We start from the raw sequence: 25,256 nt of genomic DNA on the forward strand, positions 1-25,256 counted from the left end.
CCGAAGCCCCAAATCAGGAGGTAGGCACTGCAAAGATGCAAGAGGAACTCGAAGCAGACCTGAGCACAGCAAGAAAAACCCAAGCTGATTATCTCTCAAGGAGAGTCTCGGTGCACGCTGGGAGTTGTAGTCGGCAGAGGAAAGCCTCCCGGATGCACGCTGGGACTGGTAGTCCGTTGCGCGGGCTTGCCCCTCACCTGGCCAGGGCGAGTGCCGCAGGGCCAATGGGAGAAGTGCCGGCCCGGCCTGTCCCGCCCTGCGCCTCCGAACGTCTGTGCCGGGACATGGCCGCTGCTGATGCCGGGTCCTTGAGCTGAGCGCCTACTGCCGGAGCCAACCTCTGCGGTCAACCGTCCGCACGATCTGGGCCCAGGAGCCGGGAGGGCGAAAATCAGCCGAGGAAGCTGAGGCTGCCATAGGACGCCGCCGCGGCGGGCGCATGGCGTCCATCTTGCTCAGGAGCTGCCGCGGCCGGGGGCCTGCCCGCCTCGCGTCGCCCCGGGCCGCTTCCCCGCGGGGTAAGCGGGAGCTGCGCACCCGACCTGTTGTGGGCGACCAGGCGCCGGAGCGGGATGCCCCTCTCCCCGCCCCCCCGCGCCTCGAGGCAGCGCGGCAGTGACAAGCACCGGCGGCTCTGTGCCGCCTGGGCTGGGCACCTCGCTGTGACCTTAGTTGCCCTGGTCACCGCAGGTCACTGCTACTGACAGAGGCGCTGAGAAAGTTCCTTAGGGCCGTGGCTTCCCTGGTGCTCCCCTCGATGATGAACCGAGCCCTACCGTGCCCTTTGGCCAGTTCAGGCCTAGAAGCCGGAACTTTGGGACAAGGAGATTGGGTTGTGGTTGATGCCAGCATAGTGGGCCGCTCCCTGGGGTGGGGTGGCCCATGACCGTGCTTCCCAAAGAAACGTACGTGTACGTGCCCTGTTTGTAAGTTACGGTAAGGATGAAACTTATCCTGTGAAAGTGGGACCCAAGACCTTATGGTTTCTTGGCAGAAGTACAGTTCTTGTCACCGTAACAGCATTGGAGGGCCGGGCGTGGTGTGGAGCCAGGCATGGTGGCACATGCCTTTAACCCCAGCACCCTGGAAGTAGAGGCATGTGAATCTCTGGATTCCAGACCATTTAGAATTTCAGGCCAGGCAGGGCACAAGACCCTGTCTTAAAAACAAACAACAGCAAAACCAGTTATGATGGGTGGAAAGACAGCAAAGTATCCCTGGCTTTGGTGTGGGTTTTCAAGCTGTCTCTGGTCGTAAGAAGTGTCTACCTGTTGACTTACTTGTTCAGGATACCATAAAGTACTGCTGCCCTTTCTTATTTCTGTGGCATGTTTATGGCTTTTAAATTAGCTGATACTGTGTCTGTGTGTGTGTGTGTCTGTGTGTGTGTGTCTGTGTGTGTGTGTGTGTGTCTGTGTGTGTGTGTGTCTGTGTGTGTGTGTGTCTGTGTCTGTGTGTGTCTGTGTCTGTGTGTGTGTGTCTGTGTGTTAATTATTCCAGGCGCAAGAATGTTTTCTGTAGTTAACCCAGCCCACTTTGAACAAAAATACTGACAGTGGGTTTTTTTTTTTTGTTTTTTTTGTTTTTTTTTTTTTTTTGATTCTTTTTTTCGGAGCTGGGGACCGAACCCAGGGCCTTGCGCTTCCTAGGTAAGCGCTCTACCACTGAGCTAAATCCCCAGCCCCTCTGACAGTGGGTTTTGTCAGCTGGCTAGATGTGGAACCAATAAGGTGGTACTGTGTAGCAAGTCCCTCCCTGCTCTCCTTGTAATGATGGGCCTGCAGAGAGTCAACAGGCATAGGATGAACATCCTTACTTTTTAGTCATAGTGGATAGATTGAGGCCAATGTTGTATCAACGTTTTCTTTATTCTTGAGTACTTACCGGATTCTTCACTTTTTTTTTTTTTTTTTTTTTTTTTTTTTTGGTTCTTTTTTTTCGGAGCTGGGGACCGAACCCAGGGCCTTGCGCTTCCTAGGTAAGCGCTCTACCACTGAGCTAAATCCCCAGCCCCCCGGATTCTTCACTTTTGCGTGACATACTTTATTCTCATTTTTCTCGTTATCTTCTTCCGTGACACTGCATCCCATTAGTCATTTTGGCTCTTCAGGTTGTAACCATCTCTCAGGTTTTGTCTGTTTTTCATGACCTTGACAGTTTTGAGGAGTGCTTGGGTCAGCTGTGTTGTATTTGGTGTTTTGCTGATGAGTTCTGGAGAGGTGTTAGGTGTTTTGTCCATCACATGTGGACCAAGGCTATTGATGATATTGAGTTGACCTGGTTCCCCAGTGGAAGTGTGCCTGTCAGGTGTCCACTGTGAAGATCCTTTCCTTCCCCTTTCTGTGCTGTGATCTGTGACAAGCAGATGCTCGGTATGTAGAAGTGGGACTGAAGGATCTTGGAGTGTGTGGGAGAAAAGCCAGTCCAGAGGCCACAGTGCCTTTTTGTAAACATGTGAGGACTAGTTAAGGCTCAGGAAAACAAGAAGACTGGCTTGGAGTGAGACAAGTTCCTGCAGCTCTTGATAGCTGCAAGATACACCAAACCTGGAGACTTTGCATGAATGTCAGAGAGGACATTGCCTGGGAAATAGTCAAGGTCTCCCTGCGTCTGACACTGAGTTCCCAAAGCTTTGGAGTGATATTATATCAATGGGTTTGTTACTCATAAGGAGCCCTTTCTACCCCACCTGAGGAGAGAAGTGAGGCCTAAATAGATACCTCCAGGGAGGTGGGGAGTGTAGAGTGGTCAGTGGGCCAGAAGAAAGAATACTGCAAAAAGAACCTGAGTCGTTCAGGACTCTCCTAGTCAAGTCCCGTGTCTCCTCTAGCTACTCTTTGTGATAAACTGTGACTTTGCTAGGTCCGGTGAGTTGTTCTAACAAATTATCAAAAACGAGTATTTTACCCTTCAAATTTATTATTTATTATTTTAGATTTTAAAATGTAGGCATTTATGTGTGTTTATATGGGAATGTGTACTCTATGTGTGTAGCTGCCCATGGAGGTCAGAAGAACTCAGAATTGGGGTCACACAATTATGAACCAGCCAGTAGGAGTATTGGGAACTGAACCCAAGTCCTCTGCAAGAGCAGCGAGTGCTCCCCAGGTTTACAGAGAGCAGAACTGCAGGCAGTCTGAGCAGCTACAGTGAAATATAGACCTGTGAGCCCGTTGGCATCCCCTGGATAGCATCGTTCATGGAGCAGGAGCAGCCTTCAGATGTTATTTGGGGGAGAACCCAGGAAGGGAGCTGGTAGGACAGGAACATCAGAATAAGATCTACTCAGGCTATCTTTGGGATGCTATGTGGATGTTTCTGAGCCAAATCCTTTAAAAGTAGGATTGGAAGGGAAAGAAAGGAAATTCTGGGCCACTTTTGATTACACAGAATCTGGAAAAGTTTGTGTGCCCTGGTGTGTACTTAAAATGTAACACTTGATGCTTATGCTTGTAAGACTGTAACTGAGGGACAGGGAGAGGCTCAGGTTCCTGTTTTCTCACCTGAAAATCCTAGGACCCATATAGTGGAAGGAAAGAACCAAATCTTGGGAGGTGTCCTCAGAGCTCTGAATGAGTGTATGTACAATAAATAAAGGCAAAGTAAAATTTAAAAACAGATTATATTTTATATATATACATAGACATATATATACATATATATGTCTATGTATATATCTATGTGTATATATATGTATATATATATATCTTCATTTTTATGTGTTTATGGCAATGAAGTAACAACCAGAGTTTTCTCAGTGCTACCAGACCCTAAATGTGACCTCTTTCCCCATAGAGCCAGGAGAGTTCCCTCCTGACATAAAATGAATGGCTACTCCCACTGCTTGGAGGATTGGGGCAGGGTGTCATCTACTGCCTTGTTGGCCCCTGCTATTGCCTGAATTTTACTTGGACAATGTGTCCCCTGTTGAGAATGGTACGTCTGGTCCCCACTGTGCAGGAAGCCTGTTCACTTCTTCCTTCCTGCCTTGCATAGCAGTGTTGTGAATAAACTTTCAACTTCATGTGTTAGGAGATTTAGAGTGGATTGGGGAAAGCATTGAAAGTGTATTTCATCAGTAGTGTTTTCCAGAAATGGCCTCTTTTAAAGTGTTTGCTTTAATTATATTGTGTGTGTGTGTCTGTCTGTTTGTGTCTGTGTGTGTCTGTCTGTTTCCATGTGTGTGTGTCTGTCAGTCTGTCTGTTTCTCTCTCTGTGCATGCGTGTGTCTGTTTCCGTGTGTGTGTGTGTCTGTGTCTGTCTGTTTCCATGTGTGTGTGTGTGTGTGTGTCTGTGTGTGTGTGTCTGTCTGTCTCCATATGTATTTGTGTGTGTCTGTGTTTGTGTGTGTGTGTCTGTCTGTTTCCATGTGTGTGTGTCTGTCTGTCTGTTTCCTTGTGTGTGTGTCTGTGTGTGTGTTTGTGTGTGTCTGTCTGTCTGTTTCCGTGTGTGTGTGTCTGTGTGTCTGTCTGTTTCCGTGTGTGTGTGTGTCTGTGTGTGTGTGTGTGTCTGTGTGTCTGTGTGTCTGCCTGGATATGCCATGGCATGCTTATGGAGGTCAGAAGACGGTTTGTTGCGAGTTATTTTCCCTACCATGTGGGCCCTGAGTGTGAACTGGTCTTTGGAGCCATCTTGCTGGCCCTGTAGAGGCTTCTTACATTTGTTAGTTCTCAGCCCTTGTCCCTTGGAATGGAGTTTTGGTCCGTAGGACTGTTCACTAGGAATCTTCACTAGGAATCAGTGTGCCCTTCCCTTGACTACCAACAACAACTATAGCTTACTGGAAGGGTCCCACCCTGGGAGAAGCCCACATGCCTTCAGAGCTCCTCCCTGGGGGTCAAACTGGGGAGATTCGATGCTGTGTTCCACCATGCTCTGAAGCCCTCCATCATTCACAACAGCCTCCCAGAAACTTCCCAGTTGGGGTTCCATTCAGACTTTCAAAGATGCCTGTTTGACACCTGTTTGCTTATCTTTTCTTTGTTTCTGTCATAGGTAGTCTGAGGGATCGAGCTTGTCTCAGTTGTACCAGGACCGTGGGGTTGACGAGCCATGAGTAAGTAAGCCCAGGAGCCCATGACTGAATATGTCACTGTACATGCCTGCTGGAGACCGCAGGCCGGAACTGACAGCTTCTTCCTCCAGATTCCTTGGTTTCATTTCTCTCAAATCATCTGTTTATTTTGATGGTTATAGCCATATAATGTTGGCTGTTTTTAAGATAGTTAGTACTTATAACACCAGTAGCAGTTTGCATACTACTGGTTTTTTTGTTTTTTTTTGTTTTTTGGTTCTTTTTTTCGGAGCTGGGGACCGAACCCAGGGCCTTGCGCTTCCTAGGTAAGCGCTCTACCACTGAGCTAAATCCCCAGCCCCGCATACTACTGGTTTTTTGGTGTACTTTGGTTGCTGTTTTTTTCTTACTGGCTGGTTCTTTGTTATGTGAAACAGAGTCTCCATATACAGTATCTGTAGCTTAGACTGGCCTTGAATTTTTGACAGCCCTCCTGATTAGCCTTCCAGTTACTAGATTTACACATGTACGCCCTGCCTGACATTTTCATTTATGTAGCTGGGTTTGGGGTAGTTGTTATCTCTATAGTTTCATCTATTCAGAATGACTAATCTTCCATGCTCACACAGTTGTCTTCTTTAGTGGCTTTCCATAGACTTGCCTAATTCTTTTCAGCTGTTTGTGGCAGCATTAGGACTATTGGGAATCTACCCGTGACCAGACAGACCTTTCCTTGAATACCTGCCTCAGGGATGCTCACAGCATGCCCCTCCCCTCACTCTGGAGGCATAGTGAGTGGTGTATTTAGCCCACAGGATGACGGTGCCTATGAGATGGTGACAGCATCTCAGATGAGGCTTTGATGGCATTGCATTGCAAGGCCAGTATCATGGAGCTTCTTGAAGAAAATGGCCCCCACACTCCCTGTTGTATGTCCTCCTGGGCTTGCACCAGAGTCTGTGCTTCTTGCACTGTATCCTGTGGTAGGGCCAGGATTTACCCTCTGCTCTCAGCTCAGAATACGGAAGTCATCTCCTCCAGCTTCCATACCCCTGTCCCCTTCTCTGGAGAGCAGGAAGCCAATGCTACTTTCTGTGCACTTCCCTGTCCCTCCAGCGCCTCGGTCTGCAGGTTCTGTGTTCACTTAAAGCTATTGAGTAGTTACTTGGCTCTGCAACATGAGCAGTGCTGCTTCTCGATACAGAATTTAATTCCCTAAATTAAAGACAAGTCAGGGGGCTCAGTGGTTAAGAGCACTGACTGCTCTTCCAGAGGTCCTGAGTTCAATTCCCAGCAACCACATGGTGGCTCACAACCATCTGTAATAGGATCTGATGCCCTCTTTCTGGTGTGTCTGAAGACAGCAACAATGTATTCCTATACATAAAATAAATAAATAAATCTTAAAAAAATTAAAAGACAAGTCAACTGTGAAAACTTGGTTTTTGTTAAAGCACATTTGGTGTGATACCTTTTGTCAAATACTGGGGGAAGAAGAAGGCCTGCAGGTTTCTTGGACAAGGCAACATTTCTGTGCCTGGATGGCTATGCACACACATCATGGTCAGATCCGCACACACCTGACTGAGACAGTCCTTGTGTGTGGGCTCCTGTTGGGTAAGATGTTAGTTAATTTCCCTTTGAATAGTCTCAGGACTGCTGTCATGGACTCTTCTTTGTGCAAGTAATAGCATTAATGTCTGTGTACAGAACTTCTTTAGGTCTCGTTTGTTTGTTTGTTTGTTTGTTTGTTTTTCCAGGCAGGATTTCTTTGAGTAACAGCCCTGGCTGTCTTAGAACTCACTATATGCATCAGGCTGGTCTTGAACTCACAGAGATCCACCTGCCTGTGCCTTAGTGTCTGCCTCTGGAATGCTGGGATTAAAGGTGTGCACCTCCACACCTTGCTTAGCTTCGTTGGCTCTTCCTGAGCTGTGTTGGTGAGGCTTGGTAGATGCTGCTTTGGGGTTCCGGGAAAGTTGAATAGGGTTTGGTATAGAGTCTCTGGGGGCTTTTTTTGGTGGGTTTTTTTGTTGTTGTCTTCGTTGTCTGGTTGGTTGGTTTTTGTTTTCTTGAGTTTCTAATACCAAATGAAGATTAGTGGCATGCTCTGTGGACTTGGTTTCCCTGCATAAGTCTACAAAGGTGTGGGTTGCAGGTCCTGTGACTTATGACTGAACTGGCCTAATATAACCCTGACTACAGGCAGTTTGTACGGCTCGCACTGAAATGTACCATATGCCGATTTCCTTCCTTAGTTCTCTAGTCATAACTCTAGGCACCAGTTCCTCATCCTTACTCCACTGAAATTTTAGTGTCCTAGATGAACACCTTAGTCCTTCCAGTCTAAAACAGCCTTTGTGAAATGCCATTAAACCTACCAAACCACTGTAGGCTGGCAGCTTTCTGTTTTGTTTTGTGGAGTTGGGAATAGGACCCAAAGCCTTGGGCTTTCTGATGAGCACTGCACCAAGTACATTCTCAGCCCCAAAATTAACAACCTTTTGTTTTTGTTTTGTTGTGTTTTAAACAGAATCTCGTATACCTGAGGCTGGCCCTTAACTCTTGATCCTGCTACCTCATCTCCAAGATTTTTGGTTAGAGTAGGGATGGTAGCCAGGCGTGGTGGCATATGCCTTTAGTTCCAGCAGAAGCAGGCAGATCTCTATGAGTTCTAGGCCAGCCAGAGCTGTTAATCAGACCCTGTCTCCCCCCAGTGCCCGAAAAAAGACTTTTCCCTTTTCTTTCAGAAAAAGTGGCACCATTTCTGTTAGATCATGACCTTGGCCTTTAAGGCAGTTCCCAGGTGTATTCTGCCCTCACTTTCTTGCCAAGTGCTTGCTTCTGCCAGTCTATGATAGTATCCCAGAGTTTGCCCATTTCACATCACTGTGTTTGCTTCCTGCTCAGTTCATTTGGTAGCAGGTTTAGGTTATGGCTGAAATCTTGTTGGCACCAGCAGTACCCACCTCTCCGTCCTAGTGCCTGTGTCTCTGTAATTTCAGGGCCTGCCTCAGCAGGAAGCTCTGTCTCAGGCTAGCTTCAGCCGGGGCACACAGCATGGCAGCCTCAGGCTAGCTTAGCAGAGCTGGTTGTGCTGAGCGTTAGCTTTAGGGTCTCACCATTGTCTGTCTACCTAGCTGCCCATTCTCATTTTAAAGTGTTCTCATTTAAGAATGTGTTAGATTTGTCAAGCACCTTTCTAGCATTTAGGATTTTTAAGATTCATATTAGAATGTAAAGAACTGTGTTTTATTAATTAAACAAAGTATTTTTAGTGCTGGGAATCAAAACCAGGGCTTTGTCCTGCCAGGCAGGTGCTCTCTATCCAGGCCTCGTTTGGTGGGGAGTCTCACCGTGAGGTCCAGGCTACCCAGACTCAGCTCTGCCTCCCAGTACTAGGATTATAGATCTGTGCCTCCATGCCCAGCTTTCACTTGTTCCTACTTAACTATTTTGGACATTTGCTTTAAAAGCTACCAGTATGTTAGCTATGAAGTTCTGTTCAGCAACTTACACATTTTAAATCAGCGCTTATGGATGAGCAGCAAAAACTCCCATTTTAGCTACGCAGCGTGAGAAATCTTTGTGTGTATGATTGTGGTAATGCACTTGTGAGTGAGCACGTGCATGTGAAGCCACAGGATAACATGGACTGTCTTCCTTGGTCGTGCTCCACCTTGTGTTTAGAAACAGATTTCTCAGTGAGTGTGGAGTCTACTGATTTGCTAGGCTGACTGGCCAGTGAGCACTAGTGGTTTGCTTGTATCCCCCTCCCTCAGACTGGGACCACAGGTGCACACCACTATACCCAGCTTTTGATATGGGTGCAGTGGATCCAAATCCAGCTTCTCAGGCTTACACAGCAAACACTACCAACTGAGCCACTCTCTAACCCATGCAAGAATTCTTGAGTCTTGGACCTACAGATAAGGCTCACTGGTGAAGAATATTGCTGTTCTTGCAGAGAACCCAGATTCCATTCCCACACAACCATCTGTAACTCCATTTCATGGAATCCAGTGACCTCCCTTCTGTGGCCACCTAACATGCACATGCTACATAAACATGCAAGCAAAATATTGCACATAAATAAATCTTGAAAGAATTTCCGAGTTTAATTCACAGAACCCTCAGAAATGTTATGGCTTTTGTTGTTTTTTTTAAAAAGAAAGGAATCTTGAGTCCTGGAAGTGACTTGTAATGGGAAGGTACACATTGGTATTGGTTTATTGTGCTCGTTTGTTTGTTTGTTTGGTTGGTTGGTTTGGTTTGGTTTGAGACAGGTCTCTTCTTTGTAGCCCTAGCTGTCTTAGAACTCACTATGTAGACCAGGCTAGCCTCAAATTTAACGATTTACCCTTCTCTGCCTCCTGTGTGCTACGATTAAAGGAATGTACCACCATGCCAGCTGGCCGGCTATTTATGTGTTTATATACATACAGAGTATCTGTGTGTGTGAGAGTCCAGTCAAAGAACAACTTTTGCTCGGTCCCCAGCTCCGAAAAAAAAAAAAAAAAAAAAAAGAACAACTTTTGGGAGTTGGTTCTTTTCTTCTACCTTATGGGTCCCTGGGGATTGAACTTTGAACTTTGACCTCAGGTTTAATAGCAGTCACCTTTACCCATTGAGCCTTCTTGCCAGCTCCCAGTATTGGTTCTTCAGAGTGTGAAAGAAAGAGAGAGAATGTGTGTGTGTGTGTGTGTGTGTGTGTGTGTGTGTGTGTGTGTGTGTGTGTGTGTGTGTACGTACACATTATAATGTAGGTGTGGCAGTCAGAGGATAACTTGGTATGATTTGGATCTTTCCTTCAACCATGCAGATCTCAGGGGTGAACTTAGGTCATCAGGCTGGCTAGCCTCTGTCTGCTGAACCTACACCACATTTAGTGCTCACAGTGGCAAAATTTGCTCTGGGAAATTAGACCATGCTAATGGGTATCCCCATAAGCCCATTGTATAATGACATCTAAGCTCAGAATCTCATGTCATGAGCTGGAACCAGGCACTAAGAATTCTTCTATACTTTACTGGTTTTTTTTTTTCTGTGTCGTCTAGTTCCTCAACCAGGAAGCAAGTGTAGTCTGATGTGGTATAACCATAGGCCTCTAAGTAGACCTGTCTGCACTTTGGGAATCATCTTTTGATTTTGGAGATTTTCTCTGTTAAATTATAACTCTGTTGTTGTTCCTTTTTGCTGAGGATGACTTGATTCTTTGACATCACTTTGCTGAGAACAGAACTTATCCTGGTTGGTGTCCTTCCTGACTAGGCCTCTCCTTTGCATCGTGCCTTTCTAGGGGTAGCCTGTGATTAGAGGCTCTGGGATGGCTCAAGGGAGTTGTCCTCATGGGAATGGCCTATGGGCAGGGCATAGGCTCAGGACCTTTATATAAACAATCATCCTTTCTAAGATTCTCAGCCTTCTGTGGAAGCCACTCTGATCTTCTCTGAGGATGGGAAGTTGATAGTTAAGCCTGATGATGCACTTGTCCCATGTGCAGAACTGTCTTCCCCTATATTTGGGGGTGAGGCTGTGGTAAGGTAGGAAGTAGGGTCTGCATCTCTGTTGGTAAGTAGCTGAGTGTACTCTGGATCTGCTTGGACTCTGTTGTGTTCCATGTGACCTCACCCTCCTGGGTGATGTAACACGTGGTTCAGGACAGAGTTGATTCAAGGGCCTCTTGACAGCCTGAAGATTACAGAGCCCAGGAAATCCAGAGGTATGGTGCTGTGCTGCTGGGTGGGATGTGGAAAGAGATTGACAGCACTTTCAGGACCCCCAGGGAGATAGATGAAGAGGGCTGGTGGGCATGCATTGCACACTCACAGACACACTTTCTCATTGTTCTCACTCATCCATAGACATGTCCGTACCACTCTTCTCTGCTTGCTGTACGGTCAGTGTGGGCTTAAGATCTGTGACAGAGGACAGAGTTGGAGTTTGGAGAGTGCTGTAACCAGAGCTGAGCTTAGCTGCTGGAGCTTTGGAGCCCGGTGAGTCCCATACTTGGACTCTGTGTGGGCTGATAGTACTCTGCCAGCTTTCACTGCACACCATACACTGTGAGCTGAGGCCATGTATACCACCCGTCATATGTGAGCCCACCTATGAGGGATTGTAGCTCCAGAGAGTCATACCTGGCTTCCCACTGCTTTGATAGGGCCATCACTTCTGGCTTCCTTTCTGGTAGGTGCATTTTAGTATGTGATTACAAAGGAAGCTCCTAAAGCACAGAGTGCTCGAGTTATGAAGTCATTGCAATTACAGCAAGTGGAGCAGCAGTGTGTGTGTGTGTGTGTGTGTGTGTGTGTGTGTGTGTGTGTGTGTGTGGTGGTGGTGGTGGTGGTGGTGGTGTTTGAGTCACAGGTTTTACTAAGCCAATACTGACTCACTAAATTGCTCTGTAGCCCAGGGTGTTTATTGTGTGTGGGAGCAGAGATGCATGCCGTAACACCAGGATAGAAATAGAGGATAGCTTGCTTACAGGAATTGGTTTTCTCTTACCGGTGGGTCCCAGGGGTCTAACTGGGGTCATCACTCTTGGCAGCAGTCATATTCACTGAGCCATCTCACCAGCCCAGGACTGCAGCTCTTGAGGCTGACAGTCTACTTCAAGCTTTATTCCTCGCACTGGAATCTAGCCACGTGCTAGAGACAGAGAAAGGGGGACTCTTCTTTGGGATTTCCCCTTTGTTCTAGTGCCTTTATCAACCAAGAGTCAATTGTTGAGAGAGAATATCCAAACTCGAGAGAGGTGACTCTGCACCCCGTATCCTCAAACCCAAAGTCATAAATATCACTTCCTATATCCAGTGCCAGGGGTTAGATAGAATCCAGTCAAGCTCTGCTGTGTGGACATGTCCACACTACTGATGTGTCTTTGGGAACTTGTGAGGTAGGCTAATTAGGCTCAGGTCCTACCTTCACAATGCAAGCCTCCCAAAGGCTCCCTCCAAGGGAATAGGTAGTTGCACCCTTTGGTCCACCACGAAGTGTAGGTTGGTGTTTGGTGCCAAGTGGTCAAGTAGGTGGGAATTTCTCATTGCTGCTTTTATGTTTCTTTCCTTTTCAAGGAGTGTTCTGTCCCGCTGTTGTACTCCAGCCAACCCTGTGTACCTCTACTTCAAAAGTGAGCCCCTCAGCTGTTGGACTCAGAGGCCTGAGTGCCAGGGCACCGTGGCAAGGGCAGCATGGACACCTGCCTCTGCGAGGTTGGTTGTTACGGGACCTCAGTACCTTCCTGTGCGTGGCTGGCACTCATCATCCCCACTAGGAGAGGACTCTATGATAGAGAAATCCCTTAAGTCTTTAAAGGACAAGAATAAGAAGCTGGAAGAAGGTGGCCCCGTGTACAGCCCGCCAGCTCAGGTGGTAGTGAAGAAGTCCCTGGGGCAGAAGATACTGGATGAGCTGAAGCACTACTACCATGGCTTCCGCCTGCTGTGGATCGACACCAAGATAGCCGCCCGTATGCTGTGGCGCATCCTGAATGGCCATACGCTGACCCGCCGGGAGCGCAGGCAGGTACGGGATACTCTGTGCTCTTTTTTCTACTCCTTTGGATAAAAAGTCAGTAAAAGTTTATAGAAGAATAAGCCTATCTCATGCTACTAGTGAGTTGTGATGTCAGTGCTGACACACATTTCCTCCCTTGGTGGTTTCCTGCAGCCTTTGGGGGGGGAGTGTGTCTCTGTTTCTGCCTCTAGTGTGTCTTCAGAGACACTGTCCCTCTGGGGAAGTTTCTTAAAATTATTTCTTTGGCTATGTGGGCCTGGTATGTAATTCCTTACGTCTTTAAGCTCTGAAAAAAAATCCTTCCTGGGGCTAGAGAGATGGCTCAGTCATTAAAAACACTTGCTGTTTGTTTGTTTGTTTGTTTGTTTCCCAGAGGACCTGGGTTCAATTCCCAGCACTTAGGTAGTGGCTTATAACTGCACTGAGTAACACTACTTTCAGGGAATCCCATATCTTCTTTGGGCCTTGCAAACCAGGCACACATATAGTAAGTACCCTTATATACATGCAGGTAAAGCCTTTATACACAGAAAATAAAAATAAATCATAAAAAAGCAGGGGCGGGGGCAGGGGAGTCTTAAACCAAGTACAGTGGTGGCTGTGCCTGTGTCCTGGCCACCTGGGAGCCTATAGCTCAAGGACCTCAAGCTAGCCTAGGTGAGCCTAGGTGAACCAGTGAGGCCTCATCTCAAAAAGAAGCCACACGTAGTCTTCTACTGTCCCTCTGTCTGTCTCTGGGGGCTGTGGCTATTGCTTTCCTTCGTTTTCAGCTGAAGTTGTGTTTCCAACTTAACTGTTAGGCTGTTCTGTGCATATGATTTTACTTCCAGAAGTTCTGCCGGGATGCGTGCGAGTGTGTATGTGTGTGTGTGTGTGTGTGTGTGTGTGCGCGCGCGCGCAAGTGCTCGTGTGTGTGCGTGCGTGCGTGCGTGTGTGCGTTTGTGCGTTTGTGTGTGTATGTGTTGGTTTGTTACCATCGGTTTGTTTTTTCTTGGTAGGACCTTTGTCCTTTTCTTTTAGTTTTTAGTTCTTCCTTTTAAGTCTTTAACATTTCTGAATATGTTTCATTCCTGAAAAGAGAATTTCTATTTTCTGACATTTATGATGGGAGATGGGCTCATTCTTTTTTTTTTTCTTTTTTTTTTCTTTTTTTTTTTTCTTTTTTTCGGAGCTGGGGACCAAACCCAGGGCCTTGCGCTTGCTAGGCAAGCTCTCTACCACTGAGCTAAATCCCCAACCCCTCATTCTTTATTGTGGACTTTGCCCATGGCTAGTGACTTGTGTGTTTTAATTTTTATGTGTGTATGTGTGAGTTCATATGGTTTTTGTTTGTCTTTTCTTTTTTCTTTTTTAGACACGGTCTCCAGTAGCTCAGGGTGGCCTCAAACTCACTGTGTAACTTATGCTGACCTTGAACTTCTGATCCTCCCGCTTCCAACTTCCAAGTGATTATAGGCCTGAACCACCACACTTGGTTTATAAAGTACCAGGGTGGATAGAACTCAAGTGTCTTAGTTGGTGTTCTATTGCTGTAAAAAGACACCATAACCAAGGCAACTCTTATAAAAGGAAACATTTAGTTGGGGCTTACAGTTCCAGAGGTTTGATCCACTATCATCATGGTGGGGAGCATGGTGACAAGCAGACTCTGTATCCAGATCCACAGACAGCAAGAGAGAAAGAGAGAGAGAGAGAGAGAGAGAGAGAGAGAGAGACAGACAGGGCCTGGCTTCAGCTTTTGAAACCTCAAAGCCCAGTGACACACTTCCTCCAACAAGACCGTATGTATTCTAACAAGGCCACACCTTCTCAAGTAGTGCCACTCTCTGCTGACTGAGCATTCAAATATCTGAGCCTATAAAGGGCCACTCTCATTCATCAGGCAAACACTGTACCAACTGTGCTATATCTTTAGCCCTCTTTAGTGACTCTGTACTGTGAGTTTTATTTTCAAAAGAATCTTAACTATGAGAACCCTGAGCGCTAAGCCATTTTCTCCATTCAGGTGCTTTTCTCTCTGGGTGTTGTGAGACGTGCGTGGGGCTGTGTAGGGATCAAGCCTAGGTGGGAATCATGTGTCTTTTCCCTAAGGCACGAATTCTCCTTGCCTCCTTACACCTCTTTGTTTCTAGCTCTTGGGGATTTCCATAACTTATTTTGTGGGCTTTAGTTTTGTTTTTAAATAAATCTTTTACTTTGAAATGTAACTGTGGGCCTTTATGCCCACCCCAGTTCCCACGGAGACCATTTGTCAGCTTTGGCCTTATAGCTAAACATTGTTTCTCTCTTGTTCATAACTCAGTTATCCCCTGTATACTAATTTAAGTTCTGCCACATGGTTGGTTACCTCTCCTTCCTTCTGGCCTTCTTCTTCCTCCCTCTCTGTCTGTCTGTCTGAATCTCCGCACCTGGCTCCTTCCCAGAATTCCTCCCTCTGTCTGGAAGTCCCACCTTGCTATTAGGTAGAGTTTTTATTTTAGCCGATCAGAAGGTGCCTTAGGCAGACAAGGAAGGACAGAGTCACATCTTCACACAGGGTACAAAAACATCACTCCAACAAGATAACTTTAGATTTATAGAGAAACCTTAGGGATGGTGCTGTGCTTGGATCCCTCACCTCAGTCCCCTAATGTTTCATAATGGTCACGCTTAGCTTCCTACTCTGCTAAATTCCAGACTTGATTCAGTTTTCCAGCTTTCCCACTGATCATCTTTTCCTGGTCTAGGAACTCACCTTGTACCCTGAGCGCACCACTGCTTGGTGGTGAATACTAGCTGTGTCCAGAACACCAGTGCCTTTGGGGGCTTATTTAACATTTGCCTGCTGCTCAAGCAGGTGGACATCACAAGGCATTTGGCCCAGATAGCATTGCCTCCCCTCGTAGGACACAGAAACCCCATCTACAGCTGACGTCCACCCAGCCTGGGCTTCTGTTCCCGCCATGCTCACTGCTCTCTGTGCCCTTGCTAGCTTTCTGTGTGCAGTCTCAAGGTCAGAATCCGTGTCCAGAGCAAGCTCTGGTCCTCCCCTACCCACTCTTGTCTATCTCTGGGAAGCCTCTGCTGCTGTCAGCTCAGCACAACCGACAACCCTTGCAGGTGCTCAGGCCCAAGCTGTGGTAGCCCTCAGAACCTGTGTTCTTCTAGGGTGCCTAGCAGCCGCCCAGACTCTGAAATAGAACCCATACTCCCTACCCTTCTTGCCCTGCATTGTGAGCAGAGGGCCACCTGTCTCTATGTCCCAGGAGCAGCAGTCCTTTTAAAGAAGTAAGATATGTACTGGGGGAGGAGTGCTCTTCCCAGATGAGGGCAACCTCTGAGCAGCAGTCTGCCCACATGCTCCAGCCTTGGCCTGACCTGACTTTCTCAGCCCAGTTGCCCCATGTTAGATCCTGGTGTGTTTTTGTGCTGTTCAGAAACCTACTCTATCACCTGCAGTAGGCAGGCTGAGGACCCTTCATTGGCAGTGCACCCATGCTAGTGTATGTATTATAGCCTGGTTGGCACTTGCAGAAGCCTACTGAACCAGTGTAAATGAAAGTGGTAGTCCAGGTGTGGTAGTATACATACCTTTAATGTCAGTCCTTGGGCGTCAGGGACAGAAGGCTCAGTGAGTTCAAGGCCAACCCTGTCTACATAATGAGTTCCGGGCCAGTGAGGGCACACAGTGAGATGCACACACTTGTAACTCCTGCTCCAGGGAACCTACACCCACTTCTGGCCTCTCTAGAAGCCTGCACTCACTCACATGTACATTTTCACAGACACATACACAGATAAATAACTGTGAGCATGTGCATGTGTATGACTTTGGTTTCTCAGTCCTGACAGCTCAGGTCACTTGTCCACTGGCACTTTGCATGCCAGTAAACAGCTAGCTTGGTGGGCTGAGTGTGTTAGTGGTAAAGCACTTGTTTAATGTATATACAAGAGGCCTTAGGCCCTTTCCTGGCATACACAGAAAATTAGCTTATTTGCTTTGCATTGGAGTGCATCTATACATTGATGTACTAGGGTCACATTTTTTTTCCAACATCCAAAGCTTTTTTTATTAACAGTAAGATCCAGGGTTAGTTTTTGTAGCCTCAGCTGGCCCTTCAGCCTCTGGCATGATGGAACCTCCGACCCTTGGAATGGACATGGGGTTTAGTGTGGCTGTTTGGAATTCCTGGGGCCTTGCCAAAGTATTGATACACCTCATGACCCTTCGGAGAACCAGACAGGGGCACAGCGCCTCAGCCCAGGGCCTGCTGGTTGAAGGTTAGGATGTTTCCTCCAGCCTTGAGGATCTCTTTGGGCCTGGATGCTCACCCACAGTGCACACACCTTCAGCTTGGGCACTTCCAGAATCCGCACATCATCTTTGGCTATCAGATCATCCGGGACAGGGACAGAGGTGGCCAGTTAGCGCGTCTCATAAATAACCTTTTCAGCACAACCTGATTGAAGGTGGAGTTGGTCGTCTGACCAGAAACCTGCACAGCTTGACTGGCAGCCACACGCAGGTCTCCTGGCTCTTGGGCTCCTTGCGCCGAAAGGTCCAGTCCTTGTGGCAAATGTCATCACTCCTGATGGTGCCTCCTGCTCAGCCAGGTCCAGAAAGGGGTCACGTTTTTTAAACAATATCAAATGTGTGTGAATGTTTAGAAAATATTTATTTTTGTTTTATGTGTATGAGTGCTTTGCCTGCCTACCTATATGTGTGTAGGTATGTGTATGTGTGTGTGTGTGTGTGTGTGTGTGTGTGTGTGTGTGTGCGCGCGCGCACGCACGCGTGCACGCACGCGAGCCTGGTATCCTCAGAGTCCAGAAGAGGGCATCAGATCTCTTAAGACTGGAATTACAGATAGTTATAAGCTGTCCTGTGGATGCTGGGAATTGAACTTGGGTCCTCTACAAGAGCAGCAAGTATTCATAATTAGTGAGCTATCTCACTAGCCTAGCCCTGTTTACCTTTTTTCTCCCATAGGCAGGGTTTTACTATGTAGCCAATGCTGTCCTGAAACTTGATATGTAGACCAGAGTGGCCTTGAACTCATAGTGATCCATCTGTGATCCACCTGTCTCTGCCTATCAAGTGATGGGACAAAAGGCTGCACCATTACTCTTTTTTTTTAAAGACAAGTTATTACTATATAACCCAGGCTGGTTTTGAACTCACAGTCCTCTTGCTTGTCTTTCCCAAATGCCATACTGTCACTACGCCTGGCTCCCCAACCCAAATTTATTTTCCCTTGTTTGTTTGTTTGTTTGTTTGTTTTGTTTTTTAAGATGAGGTTTCTATGAAATTTTATTCTTTTTTTTTTTTAAAGATTTATTTATTTATTATATGTAAGTACACTGTAGCTGTCTTCAGACACACCAGAAGAGGGCATCGGATCTCTTTACAGATGGTTGTGAGCCACCATGTGGTTGCTGGGAATTGAACTCATGACCTCTGGAAGAGCAGTCGGGTGCTCTTAACCACTGAGCCATCTCTCCAGCCCTGAAATTTTATTCTTTTAATTGATTTTTAAAATATATGTATTTTGGGGCTGGAGAGATGGCTCAGCAGTTAAGAGCGCTGGCTGCTCTACCAAAAGGCCCAGGTTCAATTTCCAGCTCACAACTGTCCATTGTAACTCCAATTCCAGGGGATCTGACACCCTCACATAGACATGTGCAGTCAAAACACCAGTGCACATAAAATAAAAATAAATCATAGAAAAAAGAAAGCAATATATATTTTTTTATGTGTATTATATATACCATGTGTGTGCAAGAGCCCACAAAAATCAGAAGGTACCGATTCCCCGGAACTGAAGGTGCAAATGGTTGTGGTCCACCTGTGAGTGGTAGGAATCAAAATTGGGTATTCTATAAGAGTGGTAAATGGATTTATCAGTGAGTCATTTCTTTAGCTCCAGCCCCAACCCTTCCAGTTTATTTTTGAGATAGAGGTAGCTGAGGTTGGCCTGGAATTCAGTCTTGTTTAGCCTCTTCAGTACTCAATCAAAAACATAGTCAACTTATCATTATCATTATTATTGTATATAAAAGCAAAAATTGATTATTTCCAGGCTGGAGATGGCTCAGAGGACCTGAGTTTGGCTCTAGCACCCACATAGTGGTTCACAGTCACCTGTAGTCTGGTCCCAGGGCATCTGACACCCTCCTGGCCTCCATTGGCACCAGGTACACACACATGCACACAGGCAAAGCACCCATACGCATAAAAATAAATAAGTGTAAAAAGTTTTTCAGGTATACATTTTTATGATGTCTAATTTTTTGGGTATTTTTTTGGTTTTTTTGTTTTGTTTTTGTTTTATTTATTTTTTGGGGGGGGTTCAGTGTCTTACTGTGTATGTAGCCCAGACTGAATTTGAAATCCTGTCTCAGATTTCTAAGTGTAAGGAGTATAGCTGTGTGCTACCACTGTACCTGACAATGTCACCCTCTGTTTTAAAGATACCCGTAGAGTGATTAAGGTACCAAAGACAAGGAGTCGTAATTCTGCTTTTGTTGTTTTGTTTTTTTCTTTTTGGTTTTTCAAGACAAGGTTTCTCTATGTAGTCGGGGCTGTCCTGGAACTCACTCTGTAGACCAAGCCGGCCTAGAACTTGGACATCCACCTGCCTCTGGCTCCCAAATGCTAGAATTAAAGGCCTGTACCAGCAGTGCCCAGTGTAACTCTGCTTTTTATGATTCTGCACACTCAAGGAGTCCTTTTATTGTATTTTTCATGGTGTGGGGATCAAGCCTAGGGTTTTGTGTGTGACAGACAGATGCTCTTCTACTAAGTCACATTCCCAAGCCACAGGGTCTGTGCTTTAAATATTTAAATCCCGCGGGTAGATCCCTGAGAAATGACTAGATTACTGGGGCTGTGATCTAGTGACTCTAGCCCTAGGTGGAGGAGTGAAGTAAATCACTGGAGGTGGCCCTCGGTGGCTCTGTCCTATTCTGGCCCTTTGTTGTTGTCTCCTGGTTACCTTGGTGTGAGCTTCCCTGCTCTGCCAATCCATGCTGCCACGATGGATGAAACCTCTGAAACCATGAGCAACGATAAATCCTTCCTTCTGTTAACTTGTTCTCTCAGGCGTTTTAGTCACAGTTATAAGAAAATTTATTTATGGGCTGGGGAGGTGGCTCAGCCTTTAAGAGAGCTGGCTGCTCTTCCAGAGGCCCTGAGTTCAATCCCCAGCAACCACATGGTGGCTCACAACCATCTGTAATGGGATCTGATGCCCTCCTCTGGTGTGTCTGAAGACAGCGACAATATGTTCATGCATAAAAATAAGTAAAAAATAAAATCTTTTTAAAAAATAAAAGAAAATTTATTTATACAGAAAATTGATACCAGAAATAGTCATATATTATTAATCCTGACCCTGTGGTTCTTAAGCCTTTGGAACTGGTATAAGGAAGAATTTGGACAGAGCTTAATGAGTGATTCTGTCAAGAGCTCAGAAGACCAAAATTCTGAGAACTATGGCCAGTAAAGTCAGGGCTAAAGCATTTGCCGTAAAGCCTGAGGCAGCTCAGATTCCTGACACCTGCACTGGACTAGCTAGGCTCGGTGGCACTTCTCTGTAACCAAACTCTGGGGTTGGGGGACAGACAGGACCTGCAGATCACTGGTGAGCCAGCATAGCTAAAACACAAGCTCCGGGTTCAGAGGTAGTCAGGCCCTTCACATATTAGATGGAGAGCAATAATGAATGACCCCCAATTCAACTATGGGCCAGCATACATGCAAATACACATGCGAGTGCACACACACCATTGACATTAATTTTCAGTTGGAAACAGGACTTGATTGAGAATAAACTAGAGGCCACCCATGTTATATTCTAGCAAAGAACTTGTCTAAATTTCATCTGCGTCTTCAAACTTTGTGGGAGTTTGAGTTTAAAAGTGACAGACGAATTTAGCGGTGGAAATTTCAAGAAAAAAATAGTCAGGCTGTGGAATGGTTATTCCTGGATGTTTTTACCAGATTTATAATGAGGATCAGGAGCAGAGAACTGAGTAAAAAGACTTGAAAAACTTGCACTTGGGCCAGAAAAGTCAGTAAGAAGTTAGCGCTAAGGACGATGAGATCATGGGGCTGGAGAGATGACTCAGTGGCTTAGAACACTTGTTGATCTTTCAGAGAACCTGTGTTCAGTCTCGGCACCTGGCTCACATCCGTCGACCTCCACTTAGACACCCTCTTCTGACCTCTCTGTGCACCAGGTACACACATGGTGTACCTGCCTACATACATACGAGCAAAACATTCATACATAAATAAATAAGAATATACATAGAGATTGGGACCATTAAAAACAAGCAAGTACTTGCTAAGATGTTAGGGCATCTAAGAAACTGTCCAGACCCTGACCTGTAATAGACTCCACTATGGAAAAGTATAATCTCATTTGAAGGATTTCCCAGGCCCCCTACTTGCAGGGAGTGTCCAAGGCATCTTTTACAGATTATATCTGGTCTAAATTGTCCTCTTTTGAGCCTGTCTTGTTTATTTCTGCATATGCCCTGTGCATCTGGTGACCTGTGGGTTAGCACCTAATCCCTTTTTATTGAAGGGCATTAGCATGCAGTTTAGACTCTGAGAGAGAAATGGGTTTCTGAAGGTGTCTGCCAAGAGTTCTCTTCAGTTTGCGGGAGGGTGGGAGAGATACTCCTGCTCTGCTCTGCCCCTGCTCATGTACCCACATCTTTGCAGTTTCTCCGGATTTGTGCAGACCTCTTCCGTCTAGTACCCTTCCTGGTGTTCGTGGTGGTACCCTTCATGGAATTCCTGCTGCCTGTAGTTGTGAAGCTCTTCCCCAATATGCTGCCCTCCACATTTGAGACCCAGTCTATCAAGGTAAGGGCATTGGGACTTTGAGTACATTTGAATGAGTCTGAGGACTGGGGAGATAGCAAAGCGGGTAAAGAAAGCACACATCTTGAGCTTAAGCCTCAGCAACTATGTGAAAACCAAGCAGGGTAGTGATCAGTAACCTCGGTGCTCCTGTGGCAAAATGTAAGGTGGGGACAGGACAGTCCCAAAGATGGTGTGCCAGCTAGTCACAAACAACAAAGAAGAAACCCTGTCTCAAACAGGTAGATGGTAAGGACCAAGGTGTCCTTTGATCACATCCAGTGTCCACACTCACATAAGTCAAAACACATGCACACACACACTAACATATAGAAAGAATATGGGCCTAAAATTCCATCCAGACCTCCACACACTGTTTCAAATGTGCCAACTGGTTCTTCTGTGAAGCACCAGCTGAGTCGAGTGATTGTATCAGACCAAAGGACCCCAGAGCCCCAAAACCTCACTGTCTGGCCTCTTATGAAGAAGTTTACCAACCTCTGCTATTGAGGCAGGGGTAGGGATTCACACAGACTTTTTTTTAGAACCATGAAATAGTTTGAGTATATTATACTTAAATTTTGTTCCTTGAAGCGTCTGGGATGTGGGAGACATGTCTTGCAGTGGGCACCAGTACGAGCAGGCTCGAGACTACTTTGTAGAGACAGGTAGTGGTGGAGGGCAGAGGGTCAGAGTAGGACTGGAGTGTAACCTTCACTTTGCTCTCGTAGGAGGAAAGGCTGAAGAAGGAGCTTAGGGTGAAGCTGGAGCTAGCCAAGTTTCTCCAAGACACCATAGAGGAAATGGCCCTGAAGAACAAGGCAGCCAAAGGGAATGCCACCAAGGATTTCTCTGCCTTTTTCCAGAAGGTGCAGCACTTCCCCCGTCGGAGGGTGATTGGATTGCCAAGCACTGTGAGGCTGGCATTCTTCCCTCTTCCTTTCCTTCCTTTCCTACTGCTGCTGCCTCTGCTGCCGTTTCTCTTCTTCCTTCCTCCTTCTTCCTTCCTCCTCCATCCTCTTCCTCCTTCTTTTCCTCTTCCTCCTCCTCTTCCTCCTCAGCCGACTTAAGCTCCAAGAGGAGAGCTTACGCTAGCTTCCTACTCTCTAGGCTCAGTCCCTCTTAGAGGAGCTGTACGTATATACAAATATGGCCTCTTCCTGCCCGTGAGAAACAGGAGTGTGGTGTGAGAGCTCAGGGCACTGCCACACGCCCTGATGGAAAAAGAACCACAGAGCTGATCCCACAGTGGCACTCCAGGCTCTTGGGAGACAGCAGCCTGGATGGTGTTGCTGGTGTTGATCCTCTCTAGTAGATGCCAGCCCAGGCCTCGGCTGCCTGAGGTATGATAGCCCCCAGGAGAGCTTGGTGAGAGGTAGGTGCTCTAGGACTCTGCATCCATTCTCTCTTGGATCCTTCCAGCTGGTACCAGAGGTTAGCTGTGGGAACAGGAGAATGCACAGTTTGGACCTACTGAATAATACTTGGGATTACTTCTGCAGATCCGGGAGACAGGGGAGAGACCCAGCAATGAAGAAATCATGCGTTTTTCCAAATTATTTGAGGATGAACTGACCCTGGATAACCTAACGAGGCCTCAACTGGTAGCACTGTGCAAGCTGCTGGAGCTTCAGTCCATTGGTACCAACAACTTCTTGCGTTTCCAGCTCACCATGCGGCTGAGGTCCATAAAGGCTGATGATAAGGTGAGCTGGGCCAAAGGTCACCTTTGTTGTAGGGTACTGTTCTGGCCACTGGGAGATAGCTTCTTGTCTTTGTGTCTTGCCCTGGTGTCTTCCTTACCTTTCCTGTCTACAATGCTCTGTCTTCTCATTTTTATTTCACATTTTCTTGTCATTCCTTTTTTTTTTTCTTTCTTTTTTTTTTTTTTTTTTTTTTTTTGGAGCTGGGACCTAACCCAGGGCCTTACGCTTGCTAGGCAAGCGCTCTACCCCTGAGCTAAATCCCCAACCCATCATTCCTTTTTCTTATATAGCTCAGGCTGGCCTAGAACTCACTAAATAACCCAGGCTAGCCTCACATTTGTGGTGATCCTCCTGCCACACGCTCTTGAGTGCTGGCATTACAAGCATAAACCACCAGACCTCAGTTTTGGTTTGGTTTGGTTTGGTTTGGCTTGGGAGAGCGGTCCTTGGGGTTGAACCCAAGCCTCACGTGCTATGTGAGCACCTGATTCCTGAGTTAGACCCTCAACCCTCCTTTCCTTTTAGGTTACATTCAGTTTACATGCATGAGTATTCCATCTGCACTTGTCTATGTGTACCCTGGTGTGCTGGTGCCCCCAGAGATCAGAAGAGGGCATGGGATGGGACACTGGAGCAGTGGAACTCTTTCTTACCCGCTGAGATGCCTCTCCAGCCCACTCTATTTTCTTTTTTACATTTTTCTTTTTCCATTTTTCATGTGCGTGTGTAGCATTTATGTGTGCATGTGTAGGCACATGTAGTAATTTATGTGTGCACGTGTAGCATTTATGTGTGCATGGGTCTGGGAAGGGTGAATGTTTGAGAGGGTTCACATGCATCTGGAAGCCCAAGGAAAATGTTGGGAATCATCCTTGATTGTTCCTCCATCTTGTTCAATACAGCAGAGTCCTCTAATCAAATCCATAATTCACCCCCATGGCTGATTTCCAAGCCAGTGCTTTGAGGAGTCCTCTGTCTTCCAAGTCTGGGTATCAGGAACCCAGGCGGCAGTTCACTATGTAGTCAAGATTAGCATTTAACTCTTTTAAAACAATTTTTTAAACATTGTTTGTTTAGTGTGTCTGTGTGTGTACATGTAGGTGTGGACATCACACATTGTATTGTGTAGTCAGCTATATTTGCTTGAGTTTGTTTTTTAGTTCTAGCATGTTGGTCTCAGGAGTCACACTTGGGTCACTAACGTGGTAGGGAGTGCCATTCTGCTAACCTGGCCTTCAGCTCTTGTTCCTCTTGCTTCCACCTCCTAAGAGCTAGGAGCTAGGACAGACAGCAGGCATGTCCCAGCACACTTAGCCCCGCACACTTTCTTTGCTTTTTATTTTGGACAGAGTCTCAGTTATCAGCCCAACCTCAAACTCTTAATCTTCCTGCCTCTGCCTCCCAAATCATGGGATTCATTGGTGGACTACTAGACCTGGCTTGTCTGCTTGCGTTCCTTTCTAATTTTTCTTCTCTTCCCTCCCCTTCCTTCCTGTCCTGTCCCATCTGTCTGCCTAAAGACAGACAAACACTCTCTACTTAGCCCTGGCTGTACTGGAACTCACTCTGTATACCAGGCTGACTTCAAAACTCGCTCTGTAGACCAGGCCGGCCTTTAATTCACAGAGATCTACCTGGCTCTCCCTCCCTATCAGGTGCTGAGATTAAAGGCATGTATCACTGTACCTGGCCCTTATTTTTCTTTCCCAAATATATTTTCCCCCCCTTTCCCAAATATATTAATCATAGTTCACATTCAGTATCAGAGATCAGAGCATCTGGGGTCCTTGTCTTTGCTGTGTCTTGGTTTTGTTTGCTTATTTATTTTTCTGACACACAAGAACAGACTGTATTGACCGGAACTCTTCTTTCAGGACAGACTCACTCTGTGAGCAGCCCAGGGTTAGCCACCTCCACCCTTGCCAGGATGGCCTTATGCAGGGAAGTGTCAGGGAGCTAGCAAGGAGGAAGCTAGCAAAGAGCTGACTTCTGTCCTCAGCAGGTAGTAAGGGTCACTAGGGACAAGTGTCAGATGGGGGCAGCAGAGACCTGAGATGTCACTGGGCGCTATGTGGGAAGCAGTAACAATAACAAGGACCTTGTGCCCTGGCAGCCAAGATGGCTGCAGAAGTGGGAAGGGGGTGCAGATGATCCTGTAGTCATGCTA

General features: G+C 46.6%; 1 protein-coding gene and 1 pseudogene across 2 annotated transcripts in view; one reads left to right on the forward strand and one right to left on the reverse strand.

The window, feature by feature from the left end:
- The first annotated feature begins 240 nt into the window (after nt 1–240).
- Letm1 (leucine zipper and EF-hand containing transmembrane protein 1) overlaps nt 241–25,256 on the forward strand; it is a 42,164-nt gene continuing 17,148 nt past the window's right edge. Inside the window, 6 exon segments of one of the 2 annotated variants that reach the window (NM_001005884.1) lie at nt 241–518; nt 4,996–5,056; nt 12,091–12,541; nt 21,243–21,386; nt 22,115–22,252; nt 22,886–23,089. In NM_001005884.1, coding sequence (NP_001005884.1) covers nt 440–518; nt 4,996–5,056; nt 12,091–12,541; nt 21,243–21,386; nt 22,115–22,252; nt 22,886–23,089 — 1,077 coding nt within the window. In that variant the 5' untranslated portion in view covers nt 241–439. 2 annotated transcript variants of the gene reach the window in all.
- On the reverse strand, nt 16,603–20,984 carry Rpl18-ps12 (ribosomal protein L18, pseudogene 12; annotated as a pseudogene).

This window comes from Rattus norvegicus, chromosome 14 (genome assembly GCF_021556685.1).
Source record: "Rattus norvegicus strain SHRSP/BbbUtx chromosome 14, alternate assembly SHRSP_T2T, whole genome shotgun sequence".
Lineage (NCBI taxonomy): Eukaryota > Metazoa > Chordata > Mammalia > Rodentia > Muridae > Rattus > Rattus norvegicus.